The 25,816-nt window shown below is 41.2% G+C and overlaps 1 protein-coding gene across 1 annotated transcript in view; it reads right to left on the reverse strand.

Moving 5' to 3' along the window:
• FLVCR1 (FLVCR choline and heme transporter 1) overlaps positions 1–25,816 on the reverse strand; it is an 88,686-nt gene that overhangs the window by 24,308 nt on the left and 38,562 nt on the right. The window contains exons 3-7 of the mRNA XM_073628399.1: positions 16,060–16,200; positions 12,389–12,456; positions 5,735–5,838; positions 4,313–4,423; positions 2,301–2,406 (exon numbers count right to left, since the gene is read on the reverse strand). Coding sequence (XP_073484500.1) covers positions 2,301–2,406; positions 4,313–4,423; positions 5,735–5,838; positions 12,389–12,456; positions 16,060–16,200 — 530 coding nt within the window. The remainder of the gene's footprint in view (positions 1–2,300; positions 2,407–4,312; positions 4,424–5,734; positions 5,839–12,388; positions 12,457–16,059; positions 16,201–25,816) is intronic.

The raw sequence follows: 25,816 nt of genomic DNA on the forward strand, positions 1-25,816 counted from the left end.
GAAGTAACTCCGGGGATAAATGTCGCCAGCTGGTGCTATGCATACTAGCTCATTATGCCTTTGTCTTGCAGGTCTTTTTTTTTTTTTTTTCCATGTGGGTTTACAACCACTTTAAAGAACAATTAGCCTTGGTTCACACTAGAATCCCGCGATCGGTGCACGTTTCCCGCACCGGATTTAAAATTACACTGCCCTTGCAATCTGCAGCAGGTGTCAGTGCGACCTTAACGACACCCCAAAAGCAGGTCACAAACGCAGTGAATTTCCCTGCACCAGATCGCATGGTACAATATGGCCATGTGATCTGGTTGCAGTGCATTCCCAAAATTGCTGCATGCATGACTTTGGTGCAGTGGAGATGTGATTTTAGCTATTCAAAATAAATGGGCTCAAATTAGGGTTGCCACCTCATCCCTTTGAAACCGAACATGTTCTGTGGCTGATTAGGGTGGTAATTAAACTCACTTGGTGCCTGATCTGTATTAGATTGGCCTCAGAACTTGTGTAATTCAGATCTGTTTGGGTTTAAAGGGATGAGGTGACAACCCTAGCTCAAATGGCACCGAACGGAATCATGTGAATTGTGCAGGAATGCGGTGTGCTTCCTGTGTGATTCATATGCCATTCACAGTGTGAACCGAGGCTTAAAGGCTCCTGTGTGACACTAAACAGATACTGAATCCAGATACTATGTGATGCACAAGCCTCATAACAGAAATGATGGCCAGAATCAGCCAAAAGCCTCCTGCATTTGTGTCTAGCATGCTCTTCCTTCCAGACACTGCAGATCCCAGGGGAAGGTTTTCAGAAACAGATACAGTGCTGACAATCCTGAAAGCAGGTGGCAGGACTAGGGGAGTAACAGTGTTAATTGAGGAGCTACAGACTTAATTCAGCAGCGACAATGATAACCATACATCTTGCAACATCTTCCTTTCACATGGCAGAATCAGCAAGCATAGCCTACATAAGGATGACAACGATGCTCCAAATTTAGGATACAATACAGCAGTGTTGTCACTCCATCACAAAAGCTGAACAAGGTGGACTTCACTGGAAAGATCACATTGCTGTGAGACATTTAAGAAAGACTAGAAAGAAAACTTAGTGAAGATGCACAGTAAAGTGGTTGTAAACCTCGGACATGAAATATGAACAAAGTATCTCCTTCTATATTGTATACTTGTCTCAATTAAGAGCTCCGAGTGTCATTTCGGTGTTTCTTAGAGCTCAGACAAGCTTTATCAATTTAGCACTTTGAATGGATGTAGAGAAGAAAAGAAAGCAGAGCGGCAGGTACAACCCATGTAGGAGGAGTGATGTAGGAGGATTAATTTCATCTCTATCACATGAGGCCAGTCACTTCACTGGGTGTATGTAAGGGTTTACAACCACTAAGTATTACAGCTCATTTTTTTTTTAAATAAGAGGTTATACGGTTTATAAGGGTTATACTGTTACTACAAAAGTGTATAATTTTAGGAAAATGTCAGAAGCTTCCTGCACCAACAGTGCACTGGGTTTAAGTGTATATAAATCTATTTTTCAAAATGTCGGTCATAACAGTAAAATACTAGAAAATACTACAATATGACAAGGGACTCTTCTCATCCTGATCATAGACTGTTTGTCCCACTCCCTTCAGGGAAGTTATACAGCATTAGAGCTAGAATTACCGAGCCAAGGAACAGCTTTTTCCCAGATGCGAGATTGACAAATTTTAGAGCTGCAGCTCAATGAAATATTTAATCTCCACTCAGTGCCTGACATATGCAGTATATGAATAAAAAAAAAAAAAAACATAACCAAAAACATTGCAAAAAATGTGACAATGTATTTAAAGTAGAACTAAAAAGGCAAAACAGTTTTTCCCCCCATTATGGATAGAGTCCATCTGTGTCCCATTGGAGAGATTTCCCTTCACTTCCTGTCCCATAGTCAAAACAGGAAGTGAGAGGAAATCCCTCCCAAGTAAGAGAATCCGTGGTTCTCACCAGAGTACCCAGATCTACTTTCCACATTGAAAGATTTCCCCTTTTCCTGTTGCGGCGACAACCCAAAGTTTGGGATTTTTTTTTAACTTTTGGTGATGATGGTAAAACAGGATAAATAGTGTTTTTTTATCACACAGACCGCCTACTAGCACAAAAGTCAAGTTCCCAAGTCTACAAGGACATAAAACACACTTGGCATTAGGTCTATGGTTATAAAGAATTTAAAGGCAAAATCAGAACCACAATTAACTTTTATGGATGATTCTAAGCAGGCCAGAGGTTAGTATTTGTGAAAACCATATTTACCTGGGCAGAGGCATTCAGAAGGCCGGAGGAGGTGCCCTCAGACTCTGGGTAGGTGATTTCAACAGCAAACTCAAACCCCAGAGGAAGATATCCAGTCATAAAGAATCTGGGAGGTAAAAAGAAAAAGTGTGAGTCCAGTTCAGTGTTCAAGCTGAAGTTTAATCTGCATATATTAAACCTTTCTGGGTTCCATCTTTCCCCGTCCCTCATTAACATGCCAATTACATTTTAAAATAAAGCCGGTGTTCATGACGTACCTTATTATAGACTCCGTAATGTCACCACTCTGTGCTTCTCTATACAGGCAGATCAAGAACAGCGGAAGGAGTCGGCAGGGTGCTGTACAAAGCTTCCCGAAAACATCACAGCACCCGGCCTCCCTCATCCCTGATGCAAACAGTGGTTTGACTCTTGGGGTAGAGTTGTACAAATATCAAAATGTCTTGATGAATGGAGAGGTGGACGTTCCTAGTTAGACTGGATTTGCATACAGACTGCCCTGGGTAATGCCCAGTTTGCCCACATATGATACCGAGCCTCCAGGAAAGAACTAATTGAATTAAAAGGGATGGGCCAGGAACAGTCAGGCTGGGGAGGGAAGCCTAGATGTTGCTGGAAATGAGGCGAGCTCTATCTGACTTGCTGGAGCTTCTAATGCACACTGTGAGAAGCTCACAATGTGCAGTGACATCAGAGTAAACAATTTTAGTGTAGGAGAGGAGCCAGTACAACTTAAAAAAAGATAAGTATGGTAAAGTGAGTCTTTGCTCCTTGAAGATTGAGTGGTCATGTGATCACTTAATCTTCTCAGTCTTGGAGCTGGCAGGGGAAAGCTGCAACATTGGACCAATGCTGCATCCACATAGGTGAGTGTGCGTTTTGTTTTTGTGTAAAACTATACTTTTAAGTCATTAAATTGTCCCATTCTAAAACTATAATAATGATCAGCATAAAATGGAACTACATCATTTTTGTCAGGTGTTGTTTCTCCAGAGAAGATATGAAATAACAGTCAGATAGTAGAAACCTATAGTAGTCTATGTTCCTATTAACTAAAGTATCCTGTTATTTGACACCGCTACACACACTCAGTCTCTGATAAAGTAAGTAAAATGAAATAATAGGGCAAATATATATCTTTTTGCACAGTTATATGGATTTAAAGTGATATCAATATAAAAAAAAAAAAAAGTTATAATTACCTGCTCTGTGCAATGGTTTTGCACAGAGCACCCCCCGATCCCCCTCTTCTTGGGTCCCCCGTCGGTGCTCTTGGCCCCTCTTCTTCCCTGACTGCCCCATAGGAAGGCGCTTGCTATGGGGGCACTCTTGCATGCTCATTCCCCAGCCCCGTTCTGTTTGTCCATATGACACAAAGAAGCGGGCTTGATCCTGTCACCATGCTCCCTCCTCACTGGTTGTGATTGAAAGCAGCAGGAGCCAATGCCTCCCGCTGCTATCTCTCAGCCAATGAGGAGGCAGAGACTCGGGAGAGCAGCCGCTCTCAGGGACATCGCTGGATCGCGATCGGCCTCGGCTAAGTATTGGGGGGGGCTTCGGGGGGAAGCTGCATATCTTCAGCCTTTAGAACCACTTTACGTCTGAATTGTCACTTTTTTTGTAGCAATTATGGGCAATTCTCTCAAAAGTGTGACTCCAGCTCCCTAGCCGTCCTGATTACTTCCTCCACACAGATCAAGCTCCCAATTTACATATTGAAGTACATGTCTTGTGCTGTGTCTTGTAATAGACCCCTGCGCCCAAGAAGTTGTGTCGTATCTGTCATAGCGCCAACATCTAAACACAGGAAAATACGATTTTTTTCCCAGCACACTGTGGCATAGTGATGAATTTATCTTTTATTCACATAAAGTAACATGCATTGCATTTCAGGAACTCGCAGAGGCTTTCTCTGCCTGGAGAAAGGAATCTCCAATCTCCCCTGTACCTACTTGTAGCTGAACCCGAACAGTACAAAGGAAGGTCATATTCACAAGATGGAAGACACTTACCCAAGAATGCCGCCTGTCACAAAGACCACTACGAGATTCCCCAGATCCAATGTAAAGGTGAAGATCAGCATCGCAATAAACGACAAGATGTACACAACCAGAGTTGTTTGTCTGTAAAGAAAGCCTACAGTTACAGCTAGCTAGTAATTCAAGGAATACTCCAAGGTACATATTAAAAATAATAGTAGATTCATATTTTTATCCATTAGGTCTTTATTGAGAAGGGTTATATTTGCAAATGTCATGCTGCCACCTGGTATCGCTGAAAAACCCACAACTGTACTGCTGTAAAAGGTTTAAGATAACATTAAGATAGCAATACATTAAAGTATAACTAAAGGCAAAACTTTTTTTTTTTTTTACGTTTTGGATAGCGTGGAGAAGAATTAGAACCCCTGTCAGTTTTTAATGCGGTCTGTTCCCCCATTAGATAGTGTCACCCTATCTATTTGTCCTGTTTTCCATCATCAGTGAAAAAGTGAAAGTAAAAAGGAAATCCTAAATTTTGGGTTGTCCCCCAAAAAGTAATAGAGGGGAAATCTTCCAATGGGGACACTAGTTCTGGTGGACTGCAAGAAATTCTCTTAATTAGCAGGGATTTCCTCTCACTTCCTGTTTGGCTATTGGACAGGAAGTAAAGGGAAATCTCCACAATGGGACACAGATGGCAAAAATAAACTTTACATGGGTTATAACCCTCCCTTAATCTATGCAAAATGAAAAAAAAGTTTTGCCTATAGTTCTACTTTAAATAGGACTAGGCTAATGGGTTGACGGTTAAACAGGACAATAGGGGTTGAAGTATGGTAGCATGGGATGTGAGAGATAAAGGGGGAAGAAAGGGGTGTGGGATTTGGAAACAAGTGGGTAATGGGATACAAGTGGACGATACCCTAGTACACTGATGGCGAACCTTGGCACCCCAGATGTTTTGGAACTACATTTCCCATGATGCTCATGCACTCTGCAGTGTAGTTGAGCACCATGGGAAACGTAGTTCCAAAACATCTGGGGTGCCAAGGTTCGCCATCACTGCACTATGGTATATAACAGCTTTATAATACAATTTTCAAATGTTAGTAATCTACCAAAACAGCATATCTGGGTGACTAGTGTGTTTTAGATCAGGGAACTGGGGTGAACCGTAGGTACTCTTTAAAGGCTTTAAAGAGGAACCTCACCACCCTTTCTTTTTTTTCATACCCTCCTAACTTGTTTGTTGGGTTGTCCTTCATAAAACACACCTACAGTACATGCCCAGCAAATCCAGCATTGCTTTGCAGTACCCACTTTTCTCTATAGGTGTTGAATTACTGCATTTACTACCAGATATCTACTCATTGTATATGGACATAGAACAGAGGCAAAAATGTACACAAAACACAGCAGTGAAAACCGGTTAGAGGTTCAGTGTTTACCTACTTGTAAGTTTTAGTATAATCCAGCCACACACCACAGATGACAGAGCCAACCATTCCAGCTATGACCAGGGTGAGCCCAATCCGTCCTGCGTTTACTTCTTCCCCCTGTCAGCAATATCACCCAGACAGACAGATTAGTGCAGGTGTCAATCTCAATCATCATCAGGCTAAAACCAGCATAACTGGGCTTAAAGTGACACTTAGACTAGGTTCACACTACTGCGATGCGATGTACTGCGAATTTGATCTTTTTTTTTTGTCCTGTGTGAGGTGCGAATTTGCCTTGCGTTTTGAGGTGGACAGGTGCGAATTTACCACAAATTTCAGGAGGCAGACAGTGAACAATTTGCAGAGATGTGAACTGTGTGCTGCGAGTTTACTGCAAGTTCAATTGAAGCCTATGAAGATAAAATTCGCATTGCACCCGCAGCCAACACGCACAGGACCCTTTTTTTTTTTTTCTCCTCGCACCAAATTCCCAACGCATAGATGTGAACCAAAGACATTGAATACTAAGCTTTTTACATGACCTGCAAATCTGTGTGTTCCTAAACACATCAAACCCGCTGTAAATTTGCATCAGTGTGATACCAGGCTAAACGATATCCTTCCAAAAAGGATCCATTCACATCCCCTGCTTATTAGCCCTGTAATGTATTTTTCATGAAATTGTTTATTGCTGCATTTTTCTGCCTCCTTGTAACATCCTCCATAAGCTCCTGAACATCTCCTTTTCCTCCTTACCACCATTTGTTTAGAACGAGCAGTGCACTTTAGTTGCAGTCATGTGAACTGCTATATGCATATTGCACATCTCTAAGTCCATACTCCATCTCGGGAGTGAGCAAGAAAGGGTATCCAGGTTCCTAAATACAGTAGGACCATAGAGAACGAACATTCTAATAGGAAAGGAAGTCGGAGCACAGCAAAAAAATATATATTTTGGGGATGTGAAGGAGGCTTTTGAGTTATAGTATAGGTATACATACTTTAAAACAAATTTTGGTAACCACTTCCCGCAAACCAACGTAGCTGTACGTCGATAAGAGAAGGTGGATGTATCGGGGTGAAGCTTTACCCCGGTACCGGGCGGTCGGCTGGCTATCTGGTGATAATGGCCGATCAGGCTTGCCTGTTATCCCAGGCAGCGGAAAGGGTACAAAGCCCCCCAACCGCCGCCTTTCCAGGCCTCCCGTCCCACTTTGGCGATCTGAATACTTTTAAGTGCAAAGGAGGGATTTGGGGTCTTTTAGACCCCAGATCCCTCCACAAAGAGTACCTGCCACTGCCTATTACTGTCACAACGGATGTTTACATTCCTTGTGACAGCAATAAAAGTGATCAGATTTTTTATTTTTTTAAAGAAAGATAAAAATAAAAAAGAAAATGTTTACAGTACCTCCGTCCCTGCTTGAAAGAAAACGTATATGCAAGTTGCGCCCGCAAATGTAAACGTTGTTCAAATCACACATGTGAGGTATCGCTGCGATCATCAGAGTGAGAGCAATAATGCTAGCAAAAGACCTCCTCTGTAACTCTAACCTGGTAACCGTTACATTTTTTTTAAGCGTCGCCTATAGAGATTTTTTAGTATCATTGCTTGCCGCCATTCCACGAGTGTGCGCAATTTTCAACCATAACATGTTTGGTATCTATTTATTCGGTGTAACATCCTCTTTCACAATATACAAAAATTGGGCTAACTTTACTGTTTATATTTTTTTTTTTTAATTCAGTGAATTGTTTTTTCTCAAAAAAAATTGCATTTGAAACACCACTGCGCAAATACCGTGTAAAATAAAATATTGCAAAGACCCCCATTTTATTCTACAGGGTCTTTGCTAAAAGAAAAAAAAATTATACATATTATATATAAATGTTTAGGGGTTCTAAGTAAATTTTTAGCAAAAAATACTGATTTTAACTTGTAAACAAGTGTCAAAAATAGGCTTGGTCCTTAAATGGTTAAATCAGTTTAGTATCATTTTTAAGCCCAATGTCTCAGGAGGTCCGAAAGAACACACATATCATACCCTCTACAAATATCTATGTACTGAAACACACCACTAAAAGGCTCAAAGTGTGATTTATATACTTGCTTTACACCCATCTTCTGCATCGCTGGGCATTCTTCCATGAAGATTCCTAAGAAATGCAGAGCAGACAACATCTCGCAAGAAGACGCTTCCACTCCAGTCCATTGCAAAGTGCAACGAGCAGTTAAACCTCGCAGAGTGGGTGCAACTCCACAGCAAGGGGGGGACATATAGTTTTCTCATATGGCTTCAAGCATAAAATCAGATTACTCATTTTTGCCTCTGATAACACTGGTATTTCATAGGTGCAGAGTGTCACTTTAAGTGTGGGGCACCCAGTGCAGTGCAAGGCAAATACTGTATATAGAACATGGGTTTGTTTATTGTGAGCATGTAACCAGATTTTGAATTTGAAAACCCATTGAAGTTAATCTACTAAAGGAATAAATAAAGGCTGTTCTCTAAACAGAGTATATTTTCAAATTTCAAAGTGAATGGGGTGCAGTCATGTTCACTTCAATTATCTTGCTTTGTCCAAATAATTTAGTTATGGGGGGATTATGGTGTGGGGTTGTTTTTCAGAGGTTAGGCTTGGCTCCTTCGTTCCAGTGAAAGATACTCTTAAGGTGTCAGCATACCAAGACATTTTGGACAATTTCATGCTCCCAACTTTGTGGGAACAGTATGGCGTCTTTCTGTTCCAAAATGACTGCACACCAGTGCACAAAGCAAGGTCCATAAAGACATGGATGAGCGAGTTTGGGGTGGAGGAACTTGACTGGCCTGCACAGAGTCCTGACCTCAACCCGATAGAACACCTTTGGGATGAATTAGAGCGGAGACTGCGAGCCAGGCCTTCTCATCCAACATCAGGGCCTGATCTCACAAATGCGCTTCTGGAAGAATGGTCAAACATTCCCATAGACACACTCCTAAACCTTGTGGACAGCCTTCCCAGAAGAGTTGAAGCTGTTGTAGCTGCAAAGGGTGGGCCAAATCAATATTGAACCCTACGGACTAAGACTGGGATGCTATTAAAGTTCATGTGCGTGTAAAGGCAGGCGTCCCAATACTTTTCACAATATAGTGTAAATAAGCATCCACTTCCATCAGAATTTGAGAACGGTCAACACCACAATGGAAGGGTGTCAGCATCAGCACCTCTCCTGATTTTACACACCAGCAGATGATCCCTGCATTTTGGAGAGGAGGACCATGCATTGCATTGCCCAATTTTTTATGCTCGACTGATTATTTTTGCAAGACTTTATTATCCATTTACCATCACAGGTCTCCATCTTCTCTCCACCCATGGTTCTTGCTCCCCACCTTCCTCCTCATTAGCTCACAGTATAGCACTACAGTGGTCACTATATCTTATATTTCTAAGCAGTACTGAAATGGGAGGTCAGCCAAGACTCCTGGAAGCTGTAGTTCAAGATTTAGGGTTGGTTCATACCACAGAAACTATGTCCGGATGTGTTTCTGCATGCGCATTTTTGCTGCATTTTAGTGCACTTTTATGCGTTTTTTTTCTTTTTCTTTAGTTTCCTTGTTTTTTTCTTGTTGTAATGAGTTTAGATGCATTCTGGTGCGTTTTTTTAAGCGGTTTGCCACATTTCAGTACAAAAAAAAAAAATACATTCAGGTTTTTTGTTTCTTCTCTGCACTGGAACTGACCACACTGGTGTGAACTAGGCCATTGGAACATTTTTGATGCAGAAAAAAAAAAACAAACACTCTTTGGGTAAAGCAAATGCACCAAATTGTCCATTTGCGTGATGTGAATGAGAACTATGTATATGGCTCGCAAATTTATATTACAAAAATGTATATCAAATTACCCGCCAACGATAGATCAATGGATCAAAGCAACTGATCTTAATTTAAGACGAGAGGAACTGACATATAAACATAGGAGGTGTCCTAAAAAAATTGTAAAAATTTGGCAATGGTGGTTAGTCTCCAACTTGCCTAAGAAGTCAGCTGAGTATATTAATGATAATATGGGACAGCTAATTTTGGGATAGAATTCTGGAAGGAAATAATTAAATATGACTATATGCAGCATCTACAGTAGTAATGTGTTGGAGGGGTCTAAGTACCGATTGAAATATAGTTTGGTGAGCGCAGTTATGGCTTTTTTTTATTTTTTCTCCCTCTTTCTTAATCTGTGGGTGGGTAAAATGTTTTGTGTGTGTTTTTTTCTTTGTCGTATAATGAAAAAAATTCAATAAAAACGATTTGATTGAAAAAAGGAAAAAAAAAAAAAAAATCCTCAACTGCATCTGGTGTAAACCGGCCCTCAGTGATTAAAGTCAAGGGAATGTGCAACAATATACAAGTACACTGTGCAGAGGATGGGGGAGGGTCATGTTTTTTTTGTTTCTAATTTACTTATTTACTTTTTCAATTTCATCCTGTTTTTCACCTTCTCTGAGGTTCTTGTTTTTTGTATATTGTGCATTACCGGCATTATCGTGTATAAAAGTAACAACCAATATCATCATAAATAACACAAGCAAAAGCAATAAAAGCAGTAACAATTACAAAAACATTTCTAGCATTACAACTTTATAATAATAGTCAAACTTACCGGGCAGACACAGACAACTATTCTAAACACCCGGTTTGGAAGATCAGACAATCTGCCCAACAGCCACACAGCTTAAGGCTTCATTGTACACGGGACGTTTTTTACAACCTCTCCTGAACGATTTAACTTGACAGATAGTAACCCACGTTTAAAACGTCCGTTTTGCTGCGTTTACATGGCGTGTTTAGTGTTCAGCAGTGTTTTTTAAAAAAAATTCTCAAAATAGCAAAAATTAAAAACGTCTGTAAACGAAACGCGGCCTTAAGAAGCGTTTGGTGCTTAAAATGCCTATAAACTAAGCTTCTGAACCCATTTTTTTGCGTTCCAAAAAAAGCCTCTAAACTGCCTAGAAATGTCTGTAAACGACGTGTACATGTACTGATAAGATAACAACAGAGGAGAGTTCAGGAGCAGTTGAAAAAAATGCCCAACTGCTCCTAAGGGCACTTTCACACTGCCAGCACCCGGGTGTCGGCGGTACAGCGCCGCTATTTTTAGCGATGCTTTACCGTTTTTGCAGCGACGCTTTGCGGGCGGTTTTAACCCTTTTTTGGCCGCTAGCGGGGGTTAAAAGTGCGCCGCTAGCAGCCGAAAAAGGGTTAAAACCGCCCGCGGCGCTGCCCATTGATTTCATTTGTATTCAAGGAGTTGACCAACAACTTCCTATGTCTTGGATACTCAACATTCAGATCTCCCGGCCTCATTTCCCCAACACAGTTCCTGTCCACCTGAGTCTAGGCTGTTCCCATCTTTGTGTACTCAGCTCCTCCTGTTACGTTCTCCATAATATAAAATAATAATCTAGCAGGGAGAGTGACAACACCTCAAAAGGCCAAAGCTTGTGTGCACATCCAGATTATCATTGTGCCAGTTACCTCTCCAGCATCGGCCAAAACTGGAATCTGTTTTTGGTGAACAGACTTCATAAGAGATAAAAAAAAAAAAAAAATATATCAAACAGCCCTGCAATTAAAAAATAAGGAAAAAAACTGTTGTTTAAACTGGAGTTCTTCTTTAAATAATAATACCAACACAGTGCTGTGCTACCAATAATACGATAACAATTAATATGCAACATATAAATGTCCAATTATGTGATCCTAAAGATTGTAATAAGTTCAAAAAATAAAAAGTATCAAAAAAATCTTCCAAAGTTGAATCTTCACCCAAAATAGTGCACTCATTTGAGCAAAAAGTGCTGGTGCCAAGTTATCTCAGTTGGTGACGTCATCCCGCGGTCATCTCATCTTTTCATGTGTCCGTAGCTCGCACTGCTTAGGTGCTTCACTTGTGAGTACCTTGTATGCCAATTTTATTGAAGAAAAAAATCATTGCAATCAGAGACCACTAGATTTGGTGTTTTTATCCCCATTCTATACCGGATACACCCGAGGGAAACCCGAGGCTGGTGAAGACAGTGAGGAGGAAGTGGGTGAGACGGAGGGAGTATCAGCATCACGCCAGGCCGATTCACTGATCACCTCCATAGCGGACCTGCTTTGTCTGACCCGCTGGTGAAATGGGTCAGATCGTAGAGGTGAGCGGCTAGAGCACATTGGTGGAGGAAAACACCAGCACTTTTTTTTTCATGTGAGTGCACTGTTTTGGGTGAAGATTCAACTTTGGAAGAAATTTTGATACTTTTTGAACTTATTACAATCTTTAGGATCACATAATTGGACATTTATATGCTGCATATTAATTGTTATCGTATTATTGGTATCGCAGTACTGTGTTGGTATTATTTTTGATTAATGTGAAGTGAACACGTTTTTCAGTGTCAGCAGCAACCGGGTGAAGGTGGTTATTATTGCACGTTGCATTTCGCACATTTATGCATTTTTGCACATCTTGATCATTTACAGATTCATATCACTGTATTTAGATCACTATTTTATTTTTGTTCACTAGTGAATTGCGCTGATAGATTATTGGATTTATTTCATTCTTCTTTAAATAACCCTGACACACGATACAGATAACAATTGGGCATTCCTTTAACAGTAATGCAGAGGAGACTGACCTCGTAATGAAATGTAAGCATTTGGTTTAGCAGCGTGGACACAGAATAGAAGGAGCCGGTCATGATCCCTGCAATAAAAAAAAGAACAAATTTCTCATCTTATGCCTGAATAAATATTTTGCCATGGATAAAGCCAAGGCTGACGAAGAGAAACTGAACTTGACACTGCAAATACCGAGAACATGATTCACTAGAGGTGAAGGACTGGCTCCTCACCCACTTCTTCCTTTTACAGGGAGATTACAGGATTGCTTTTCACAGATATCATGTACAAACCTGCAGTTTCTATTCATGGATTATAGAGTACAGAAATCCTGATATATAGTACAAAGTGGCTGTCTGATGACTACTGTTACAATTTGTGTTTCTCCTGTCTGTGTTGCATGTTTATTTAATCTAATTTGCTCCAAGGAATCTTGCGGTGATCATCCCATGATTCCTCCTACGTCATTTCATTCTATCCCATCTCACACAACTCCCCCCTCCATGTTTTCACCCCTATACCCAGAGGGAAACCTATTGAGCCGTGCAAATGAACAATTATGGATCTCTCTGGCCACACAATCTTATACACGTGTACAGCAAACACATTATACCTCCGACTTGATATATTTTTACTACAGGCACAATCATCTTAAAAGCAAAAGGTTAATTAATCCACTAATGCCTAGATGCCCAGTACAAATTTAGCAGTGCCAGCATGTGTCAGGCTTCTTTACAATAACTCTATGATCTACTTTAATACCCTATATACTCTGAATGTATGTTCCTCCACCCCAAACTCGCTAAAAAAAAAATACATTTCTTTTTAAATCAGTAATTGTATCAGACAATTACAATATAAAATAGATGGCTCTGCAGAAGCTACTGTCCCTAATGGGTGGGGCCTAATCTTTGACATCATGCCCATTGATGGCAAAAGGCGGGGTGACACATGTCAATCACTCAACCCATTTTATAAGTACCTGTCATTTTACTAAAGGATGTAAAGTTTGCGGTTTTACACTATGCGGTATGCCTCTGTTCTTCCATGGGATTGCTGAAGATTATGTGAAGCGGATCATGGTTTGTTGACTGGTTTCTTGTCCCTACTGGCTTGGTGCCATTAAAGTGGAGTGAGATTTGGGTACAAGTATAGGCCGAGGTGGCCAGCTGCCTAGTGACCTACTACACAAGTGCTATTGATCGTTTTATTTATATAGAGATTATGGCGTTCGGTAGGAGGGTGTGATATTTGTGGTGTGGGACATTGGAGGAAGACACCGGTTTGTTTTTACGTCACATTGAGGAAAGAAGTTCACTGACTTTTCACCATTTGAATTGCTCACTTTCTTATTTATAATTATGGATGAGCACTTATGTCACTTTTTTATATATGACAGTTTTTGTATTCATTTTGTGATATTATTTGATAGGTGACACAATCTCGTATTGTTTGGAAGCGCACCTACTAATTTTTGCAGCGTAATGGTGCATGCGTGCAGACTTACAAATCCTTATGCATCTACTATGCAGTGCATAACCAGCGGTGTTCTTTGAGCTCTTGGCTTCAGCTCTGCAAGCTACACAGCCCAGAGATCAGAAGGTTTCCACACCTGCCTCTCCTATATTTGCATAAGGGGCAGATACCATTCCTGCACAGAACAATGTAGCTTCTCCCAGTCCTCTCCTGTGTTCTCCCTTCTCATTTTTGACAGCTGCATTTTTTAAAACAAGGAACACATAACAAAAAATGAGAGAGAAAGGACTGAGATCCTTTGCTGGTTTCAGGCAAAGAAATAAAAAAGTTTCTACAGAGGGAGGAAGAGTACACCACTTCCTCAAACAGTAGCACTCAACTATCACCCCTCACTAATGCCGAGAAACAGATTCGGCAAGATGGCCATTGGATCTTATCAAAGATGATATTTCAAAAGGTAACAAAGATCCTAAACCTGGTGCTGAAGCTTTGTATAATAGGACTCAACTGGGCTAAGAATTACACCCTTCCCCCTTTCGACCCGAAATGTCAGATAAAAGGTGTTAGTTATAATGAATGTCCTACTATTCTGCTGGAATAGCCAGATATCACCTAATGTGTATAGGCAGATTTATGCGCGTTCAGCAGCAAACTGTAGCGTTTGTGTACAGCAAACCATTCCGAGAACATTTATCAGAAAGTGCATTCCAAAACGAAAGCTGAACTCTGGGTGGTTGCTGGGGGTTTACTACTGTTATAAACAAGGCCAAGGATAAATCAAAGGAAAAAACCAAGCTTAACTTACCGATCAGCCCGTAGACAACCAAGTGAACCTGTCTAACAGTATGCGTTAAAAGCAGGGGTTTAGTCTGCACACATTTGCAAATGCATGCGTAAGCCACAGAGCCTCGTCAAGGCACCCCGATATCTGTGGTACCTAACACTAAAATATGAGTGTCCCCATAGTGGAGGCACATGCATTCTGATGGATAGGTGAGAGCAGGTGGACTGAAGGGGAGCCCACCCCTTCTTAAAGGTACAGGGGTACACTGAACACCCAGCATATAGCACAATGGCTGCAAAGGTGTCAGTGCGTTGCCTGACCATAAAACACAACAGTGATACAAAAAGGGTACGCCACTTGCCCCCATCTATAGCTGGCTATCACAGTAACATTGGAAGGCTAACAACTGTTATAAAAAAGGCCAAAGATAAATCCAAGGAAAAAAATAAGCTAAACTTACCGACCAGCCCGCAGACAACCAAGTGAACCTGCCTAACAGTATGCGTTAAAGCAGGGGTTTAGTCTGCACACATATGCCTCCATATGTTTAGTGTTAGGTACCACAGATACCAGGGTGCCTTGACGAGGCTCTGTGGCTTACGCATGCATTTGCAAATGTGTGCGGGCTGGTCGGTAAGTTAAAGCGGAGTTCCCACAGTTTAATTTTTTTTTTTCATGAATATCGTTTTTTTAATATACTTAGTTATATTACTCATGTGTTTCACATAGATCGCCGCTCAACTGCCGATTTCCCATACTAAAATAACTTTTATTCTGCCTTGCTGGCATTTTCCATATTGCTTGTGGGCATGTGAAGCCCACAAGCACTATCTTACGGGACATGGTGCAGCTGAGTGACCAGCATGCTCTGCCCGTTCTCACGCATGCGCAGTAATGCGCCGTAAAGTATACAGGTTGTCATAACAATGAGCGGCGGCATCGGAAGTGCCTAGCCCTCAGCGCTGCCCACTGCCTCCTGGGAAATGATGACACATCTCCCAGAGTAGTGAGCGGAGGCGCCGAGGGAAGTGACGTCAGGAGCCTAGGAGATGAAGGAGGCAGATTTTGAGGGACCACGTAGCAACAGGCATAAAAAAGTAAAAAAAAAAAATTTCTCCAAATGTTTATTTTTTAAATTTATTTCATGCACATTAATGACATTTTTTTTTTGGGGTGAAACTCCACTTTAAGCTCGTTTTTTTCCTTGGATTTGGGCTTGGCCTTGTTTATAACTGTTGTTAGCCTTCCAATGCTTCTTACTGTGATAGCCAGCTATAGACGGGGGCAAGTGGCGTACCCTTTTTGTATCACTGTTGGGTTTACTACTATGTTGCATCTTTCAACAAAAACACAAGCAGACTGCATCAACAATGGAGATGATAGTGCAGCAGTGATAGATGGAGAGTCCATGATAAAACTGCATCTTACCATAACTAATCAGAAGAAGAACAAAGGGAACATTTTTGAAGAGATTAACGATGGAGACCTTGTAGGAGTACTCTTCAGATGAGCTGTCCCTCAGAACGGCTTGTGATTGGCTGGGAGCGAACTTTGGCTTCTCTTTAAAGACTGAAATAAATCAACAAGCTAGTCAGATGAAACATTACAGTAGATATGTCTTATTGAGTATACAATCACATTCTTATTGCTTTGCCAACAATAACCAAACTTAATTTAACCCTTTCATGACTAAGCCTATTTTTGAAATTTGGTGTTTACAAGTTAAAATCCGTATTTTTTGCTAGAAAATTACTTAGAGTTCCCAAACATTATATATATTTTTTTAGCAGAGAATCTAGAGAATAAAATGGCGATTGTTGCAATATTTTTTATCACACGGTATTTGTGCAGCGGTGTTTTAAACGCAAATTTTTGGAAAAGGGACACTTTCATGAATTTTAAAAAATCCAAACAGTAAAGTTACCCCAATTTTTTTGTATAATGTGAAAGATGAAGTTACGCCGAGTAAATAGATACCAAACATGTCACCCTTTATAATAGCACGCACTCGTGGAATGGCGACAAACTACGGTACCTATGAATTTCCATAGGCGACGCTTTAATTTTTTTTTACGGTTACCAGGTTTGAGTTACAGAGGAGGTCTAGGGCTAGAATTATTGCTCTCACTCTGACGATCGCGGCGATACCTCACATGTGTGATTTGAACACCGTTTACATATGCGGGCGCGACTTCCGTATGCGTTTTCTTCGCTGCGCGAAGGGGCACTTTAAAAAATGTTTTTATTTATTTTTTTATTTATTTTATTTATTTTTTAACTTTATAAATTGTGTTTAAAAAAAATTTTTTTTTTTTTTTTACTTTTATTGCTGTCACAAGGAATGTAAACATCCCTTGTGACAGTAATAGGTGGTGACAGGTACTCTTTATGGAGGGATGGGGGGGTCTAAAAGACCCCCCCCCATCCCTCCTTTACACTTCAAAGTATTCAGATCGCCGAAAACGGCGATTCTGAATACTGTGTACTTTTTTTAAATTCGATGCCATTGGCAGCCGAGTAAACGGGAAGTGACGTCATGACGTCGCTTCCGCGTTTACAACGAGAAGGCTTGAACGAAGCCGCCCACAGCTTCGTTCCAGCCCGCCCCCAGCCGCCGAAGGTACCCGATTGGACACCGGGCCTCCCGATCGCACGGGAGGCCCGGTAACAGCGGCGGGAGGCGGCGGGAGGGGGGGATGTCCCCTCCCGCTCCTCCGGTATAACAACCAAGCGGCTTTTAGCCGCATCGGTTGTTATACTCGGGTAGCCGATCGCCCGATGTAAACAACGGTACCGGGATGATGCCTGTAGCTGCGGGCATCATCCCGGTATAACCCCGGAAAGCAGAGTACGCATATGTGCGTACGGTCGGCAGGAAGGGGTTTTTAATGTTAAGAAGGATAAATGAACAACATATCAAGTGCCATCACACTTGTCTTCCTTGGAAATTGCTATTCAGGATTCCTTCACTAATGGTCTCCTGCCGAATGTCCAAGGCATGTGGTCATGTGATCTCCAAAAAGGGGGAGGATCAGAGTTCAGGTCGGCTCATCTTTTCTTTTCAGATTGATGCTGGCCATGGGTCCGAAAGGAAAATGAAGAAGGCCTGGAGCAGCATGTTCTCCAGAAAAATTAGATATGACCATCAGTGCAAGCATTTTATTTAATGTTTTTTTTAGGTTATCAAATCCAAAATGGGCTTAAAAAAAGCCTGACCAACTTATACATAGAAAAAGGAAAAAAACTTCACCTCTGACTTAAAATGGATTTAGATTAATTGTCTGGGCACAACAACCCAATTTTTAATAGATTTGCCTAGTCGTGGATAGAACCAAATCTGATCATTAAATGTAATACTAAAGGCTCGTTTTTTTATATTTTTGAAATGCAAACATGTTATACTTACCTGCTCTGTGTAATGGTTTTGTACAGAGCAGCCCCGATTCTCCTCTTTTTGGGTTCCCCCACCCAGGGCCCCCAGTAGCAAGCCTCTTGCTATGGGGGCACTCAAGCAGGCTCACCTTCGAGCAGGACTCCTGTGAAGGGACATTGTCCATTCACACACAGAGCACATCTTGGCTCCACCCCCCAATCTCTCCTAAGAGACTCGGTAGAGTTGGTGCTCTCATGCACATTGCTGGATTGAGATCAGGCTCAGGTAAGTATAAGGGGGGGGCCTGGGAAGGGGGAGAGCTGCACGCAGAAGGTTTACCTTAAAGTGGTTGTAAACCCTTACACACCACTTTTCCTACAGGTAAGCCTATAATAAAGCTTACCTGTAAGTACTGAAAATATATCTCCTAACCTGCACGGTTTAGGAGATATTTACCATATACGCTTGTGTAGACATCATTGGCGCATGTGTATAGGGCCCGTGCCGTGACCATTGGCTCCAGCACGCACGTGCGGGAGTAACATCACACGACTCTGGCCAGTTACAGAGCCGGATTACACGCCCCCGGAAGGAAGAGGGGTGAAGATGGATGTGGCAACCAGCGGGGACATTGCGGGCTTCGTTTGCAGGTGTTCCGCTGAGAAAGTTCCCCTTGGTGGATAAGGACCCCCCTGTACTGCGCAGGCGCAGCGCTTGCGCAGTACGAGCCGGCGGAAACAGCTGAAGCCGAATAGTTGGAAATCAGCTGTACATAGCGCCTGTAAGAGGGCCGCTCGCCACGCTTTGGGCACGGCCTCGCTTCGCTCTGCACTTTTTTATTCTACCTCTAGGTCCACTTGGATGGTGGGGCTTGAACCTGGACCCAGGGCGCAGGCGCCGTGTACAGCTGACTGAAGGTTTTCAGCTTCGGCCATTTTCGGCGGCTCCTTAGTCGTTCGTACTGCGCAAGCGCTGCGCCTGCGCAGTACAGGGGGGTCCTTATCCGCCGGGGGAACTTTCTTGGCAAGACACAGGTAAGTGGCACATAATGGGCTAGTATGCGATGCATAACCCATTATGCTTTTACTTTGCAGGGGAATAAAGAGGACAAAAAACCCATCAGGGTACTTCCTCTTTAACCGGTTCCCAACTGGCTCACGCAGATATACTGTGGCAGAATGGCTCCCCTGGAGAAATCCCATACAGGTACGTCCTTCCCTTTTTTCCAGCCACCAGGGGGCGCGCACGCCGGCTGCACGGTGGGGGACCTGATGCGCGTGGCCGGCGGGCACGATCACCACCGGCCGCACGTGAACACGTGCATGAGCGCCAGCACAGGGATTTGTGTGTGTAGACACACAAATCCCTGTGTTGTCAGAGAAGAGGAGCCATATCGTTTGTTCCTGCTAAGTAGGAAAAATGATCCATCTCCCCTCCTAGTCAATCCAGTTAGAACACATAATCCCTTGATCACCCCCTAGTGTTAACCCCTTCCCTGCCAGTGACAGTTAAACAGTAATCAGTGCATTTTTATAGCCCTGATCGCTGTATAAATGCCAATGGTCCCAAAAAAGTGTCAAAAGTCTCCGATCTGTCCGTCGCAATGCTGCTAAAAATCACAGATCACCGCCATTACTAGTAAAAAAAAAAAAAAACAAAAAGCCATAAATCTTTCCCATAGTTTGTAGACACTATAACTTTTGCGCAAAACAATCAATATACGCTTATTGCGATTTTTTTTACCAAAAAGTATGAAGAATATATATTATAGCAAAAAGTTAAAAATTGTTATTTTTTTCAAAATTGTCAATTTTTTTGTTTATAGAGTAAAAAATGAAAACCGCAGAGGTGATCAAATACCACCAAAAGAAAGCTCTATTTATGGGGAAAAAAAAGGACGCAAAACTTGTTTGGGTACAGCGATGAATGACCGCACAATTGTCAGTTAAATTGACGCAGTGCCAAATTGTAAAAAGTGCTCTGGTCAGGAAGGGGGTAAAATCTTCCGGGGCTGAAGTGGTTAATGTATAGAATGCATTACAGTATAACTAAAGGCAAAACTTTTTTTTAGTTTTGGATAGAGTGGAGAGGGATTAGAACACCAGACAGTTTTTATTGCTGTCTGTGCCCCCGTTAAGGAGATTCACCCTCTTCATTTGTCCGCGGTCAATTATTATCATTGAAAGCGAAAGTAAAAGAAAATGCCAAATTTTGGGTTGTCCCCAGAAAAGTAATAGATTGGGAAATTTTCCAATGGGGACACTGGTTCTGGTGACCTGGGGGTCCCCAAAGATTTCCCTTCATTTTTAGGAATTTCCTCTCACTTCCTGTTTGGCTATGGGACAGGAAGTGTAGGAAAATCTCTGCAATGCGACACAGATTGTAAAAAAAAAAAAAAAAAAAAAAAAAAATCTGACAGGGGATATAATCCTCCCTTACACCATCCAAAGGGAAAAAGCCTATAGTTCTACTTTAAAGGTAAAAAACCTTCCGTCTTAGGACCGCTTTAAAGCGGTAGTAAACTGCACTTTTTTAAAAAACTCTGCAAGACAATTGCATAATGTGCTAGAATGCAGCGCATACTAGCACATTATGTAATACTTACCTTAGAACGAAGCCTTCGGTGCGCGGTCGCTGCTGATGGCTTCCATCTTCACTCGGTCTTCCTTCCAGGTTCACGTCCTCCGGCTGTCTGATTGGCCGCGCCATGATCACGTCACTCCCAGGCACGGACCATGGCATGGAGCTCTGAAGAGACAGCACGGGTATGCCATCCCTTCAGAGCGCATACGCTGGTGACATCACTGGTGGCATCCAGTGTGAATGTCTCCTAAGCTGTGAAGGTTTAAGAGATATTCACTGTACCTACAGGTAAGCCTTATTATAGGCTTACCTGTAGGTACAAGTTTAAATAAAAAAATAAAAGAAGAAGGGTTTACTCCCACTTTAAAGACAGTTGCCTGTAAGGAAACTATGGTTCATACAAAAGGAAGGACAATAGCGGTGGTTTTATGAGAAATGCATACACATGAAGATGTAGTCTTTCACTGCACTGAAAACTGGGTCCAGCTCTGGAGACCTCACTTAACAAAATGTTATTAATAAACTAGAATGAATGCAGAGAAGGGCAACAAAAATTGTGAAAAGGTTTGAGGAATAGACTGCAGGAACCAAATAGGTACAGTCTTCAGGGAAGACTAGAAAGTGGGGACAGGACTGTATGTTTCTACTGATGAAGCAATCTACTTGATCTCAAAATAGTAAAGGTCTTGCGAGCTACCAAATCAAAGTTCCCTATCTTAATATAGTATGACAGCTGCTAGCACTAATCATGTCCCGTACTAACGTGTGAGATTCAAGGATAAATAGATAAATCATGTGCTGCGCTATCCCCTTAATGATCTGCTGAACCTGCAGCAAAAATCTAAAAAACAAAAAATAGGTAACAAAAGTGATGTGCCTATAAAGTCAAATCCAAGGCTGAAATAATAATATATAAGCGACTAATGTCGTCAAACAGCTTACAACATCATATAGCGTGAATACACATATCATAAAATATAAATATTGATACAAAAGTGATCCATAAAGTGCTCAAGTGCATATAAGCCCGTGATACTCTGACCACCCGCCTGCCTGCGGGCGGGGGGTCCAATCGGATGTCATCGATGTCATCTCTCCTCGGCTCGGTATTTTCCATTCCGGCGACGAGGAGAGAAGACATCGATGTGAGTGCACCAACACTACACACACAATAGAACACGCCAGGCACACATTACACCCCCGATCACCCCCCACCCCCCCACCCCCCGTCACACTGACACCAAGTGTCAGTGAAACACCCACCATTTTAATCTGTAGGACATTTGCTTTAAAAAAAATATATATAATGTTTGGGGGTTCAAAGTAATTTTCTTGCAAAAAAAAAAAAAAAAATTTCATGTAAACAAAGTGTGTCAGAAAGGGCTTTGTCTTCAAGTGGTTAGAAGAGTGGGTGATGTGTGACATAAGCTTCTAAATGTTGTGCATAAAATGCCAGGACAGTTCAAAACCCCCCAAATGACCCCATTTTGGAAAGTAGACACCCCACGCTATTTGCTGAGAGTCATGTCGAGTCCATGGAATATTTTATATTGTGACAAAAGTTGCGGGAAAAAGACACATTTTTTTTTTTTGCACAAAGTTGTCACTAAATGATATATTGCTCAAACATGCCATGGGAATATGTGAAATTACACCCCAAAATACATTCTGTTGCTTCTCCTGAGTACGGGGATACCACATGTGTTAGACTTTTTGGGAGCCTAGCCGGGTACGGGACCCCGAAAACCGAGCACCGCCTTCAGGATTTCTAAGGGCGTAAATTTTTGATTTCACTCTTCACTGCCTATCACAGTTTTAGAGGCCATGGAATGCCCAGGTGGCACAAAACTACCCCAAATGACCCTATTTTGGAAAGTAGACACCCCAAGCTATTTGCTGAGAGGTATAGTGATATCAAAAAGAAACTTCCATAGCGCAATACCATTTTAAAAGATTTTATTTACTACAAACAAAGCCCTATTATAGAGTACTCACATGCGTCTTGTGCGTTAGTGCACCGCTCTATAGCATGCCTTAATAGCGCCAAGCCGTGGATGAGATTTTGTGCTCCTACTCCATAAGACAGACCAGCTGCCTCCTGCGCCATCCAGTCCCCTCCCCTATATCTATATATGAGGAGGCTACATCTTTGAGCAATGTTTGGATCTTGCAACCTGACCTGGAATACGTTTTGACGATTCAAAAGCGTGTATTGACCAAACTTAATTGCGAGGTCACATGCTTTGAGGTGAGCGGCAATTACCTTGGGGTGGGGAGCACCTAAGTGTAATCACTGCTGCAGATCACTATATTCACAGTCACCTATCAAGTCACGTTTATTATCTCTGTATTAAGGACACTGAAAACTGATCCTGGGTGGTCAGAGTATCACGGACTTATATACACTTGAGCACTTTATGGATCACTTTTGTATCAATATTTGGATTTTATAAAATGTGTGTATATTCACGCTATATGATGTTATAAGCGACTAATGTCGTCATACAGCTTACATATTATTATTTCAGCCTTGGATTTGATTTTATAGGCACATCACTTTTGTTAACTATTTTGTTTTTTAGATTTTTGCTGCAGGTTCATCGGATCATTAAGGGGATAGCGCAGCACATGATTTATCTATTTATCTTTCCTTGTCAAAAGAAGTTTATTGAGTATACAATGTTATAAAGATACATAAAGTAAGTTTACAAGGATCTATAAAGTAAGCTCATTGTTTTACAGTAGGGTTTATATAGGTAAATATCATGAAATTTCAAATATTAAACATTGGGTTCACGTAAACCTAAATTAAAGATATATATCATTTCCTTAGTTACTTTTGTAGGTATATAAATGATTTATACCTACTATACATATTGTTTACAAGTAGAGTGTATATAGGTCAAATAAATTCTGATAATGAGCTTTAATCGTAAGGTGGAGAAAAGGAAAGAGAAAGAAGAAAAAGGGTTGAAAGGTAGAGGTATGGTCCACAAGGTTGTCCCGCTCGTCAGTTTATTATTCTTTTTAGTTCTCTTTGAAGCCTTAGAATGGGTGTCTCTGTAAGTCATTTAATCTGTTACCATGGCAACAGGACAGAGTCATTGAAGTTTGACAGGAACTGTTGTTTTATCCAAGGATGCCAAAGTTTTTCAAATTTTGGAATTTGATTTTGATCGATGGCTACCATCTTAGCATGGGACATTGTATTATTCATTCTGTGAATTGTTTCTGCTAGTACCAATGTAGGAGATTTCCATGCCTTGGCCACTGTTTGTTTTGCAGCCGTTATTAGTTGGATCATAAGTTTGAATTGAGAGTGTGTTAACCATTCCGGTTTTAGATTAAGTAAAGTTAAATATGGATCTGGTTGTATTATTTTTTTAAATATTTTAGATGCAATCACGAAGACTTCCTTCCAGAAGGTTTGGATTACTGGGCACGTCCACCATATGTGTAAATATGTGCCTATTTCTGGGCATCCTCGAAAACAAGGAGCTGAGGTATTAGGTGAATATTTTGCCACTCTAGCGGGTACAAGGTACCAGCGAGTTAGGACTTTATAATTTGTCTCCAGTGCTAAGATGTTGGGTGAAGATGACTTAGATGTGAGCCATATGTTAGACCAGTCCGTGTCTTCTAAAGTTCGTCCCAGGTCCTCCTCCCACCTCTGAACGTAAGAGGGTCTATTAAGATTTGCTACTCCATATAATTGATTATAAAGTGATGAAATTGTACCTTTAGCAAATGGATCTTTTGTACAGATTGATTCAAAAATGGATAATTGGGATAATGGAGTATCCCCCTTTAGGAATGGTGTATAGAAATTTTTGATTTGGAGATATCTAAATATCTCAGAGTTTGGTAGATCATATTTTTCTCTAAGCGATGGGAATGAAAGGAATGATTTAGATGCTATGAAGTCATTTAGTGTCTGAATGCCTGATGTTGTCCAAGCTTTAAAAGAATTTGGGTAGATCCATGCCGGATAAAAGGCCGGATTTCTGATAAAAGAAAGGAGAGGATTGTGTGGAGATTGTAACTGATATTTGGTTTTTAGTTTATCCCAGAGAGATAAGAAGTGTTTACTTATGGGATTATGAATTTTAAAGCGGTCTTTAGGATCAAGCCATAATAAATTTGATATTAATAGAGGGTCATTTTCTGAAGCCTCTATAAATACCCATAATGGGATTTCCTGTTTTGCATGGTATTTGGACAGACTGGCCAAATGTGCTGCTCTGTAGTAGTTAGTAAAATTAGGGTATCCCAGGCCTCCTTTATTTTTGGGAAGATGTAGTGTGTGTATAGGTATACGTGGTTTAGAAGAGCCCCATATAAACGAAGTTGCTCTTTTTTGTACTGTTCTCAAAAAATAGGAAGGAATTGGAATAGGGAGGACTCTGAATAGATAAAGCAATTTGGGTAGAATAGTCATTTTGATTGCATTAATCTTCCCTATCCAGGATAAAGGAAGTTGCGACCATTGTTTTATTAGATTTGTGATCTGTCTTAATACAGGAGGATAATTGGTTGAGAATAAGTCAGAATGAGATGCTGTTAAATGAATTCCAAGATATGGGATTGATTTTTCTGCCCATGTGAATGGGAGTGCAGCCCTAGCCGGGATCAATTCCATGTTTGTGAGTGAAATATTAAGCACTAGGCATTTTTTAGGATTAATCATAAGGCCGGATAGGGCTGCAAATCCATCAAGAGCTGGTATTAAGTTAGGACCAGAGACCTGTGGTGATGATAGAAAAAGTAATATATCGTCTGCAAATATACATAATTTGTGTGTAATACCTCCTACTTCAATGCCAGTTATAGTTTGGTTTGTTCTGATGTATTGGGCCATGGGTTCGAGTATAAGGGCAAATAATAAGGGAGATAATGGGCAACCCTGTCGGGTACCTCTTTCGATATTAAAGGCTTCAGATTTGTATCCAGCATATTTTATATAGGCTTTGGGTTTATTATATAATGCTTTGATCAATGTTAAAAAGTGGGGTCCAAAACCCCATTTTTGTAATGAATACTGCATATATTGCCAGGATACTGTGTCAAATGCCCTCTTAATATCGAGAGATAGAAAACATAAAGGGATTTTCCGTTTTTTAGCAATATGTGCCAATAACACTGCCCTGCGTATATTATCGCCTGCCTGTCTATTTGGCATGAAGCCTACTTGATCTCTATGTATTAATTTTCCTATAATGCTATTGAGGC

The sequence above is a fragment of the Aquarana catesbeiana genome, linkage group LG04, assembly GCF_042186555.1.
Source record: "Aquarana catesbeiana isolate 2022-GZ linkage group LG04, ASM4218655v1, whole genome shotgun sequence".
In the NCBI taxonomy this organism is placed as follows: Eukaryota; Metazoa; Chordata; class Amphibia; order Anura; family Ranidae; genus Aquarana; species Aquarana catesbeiana.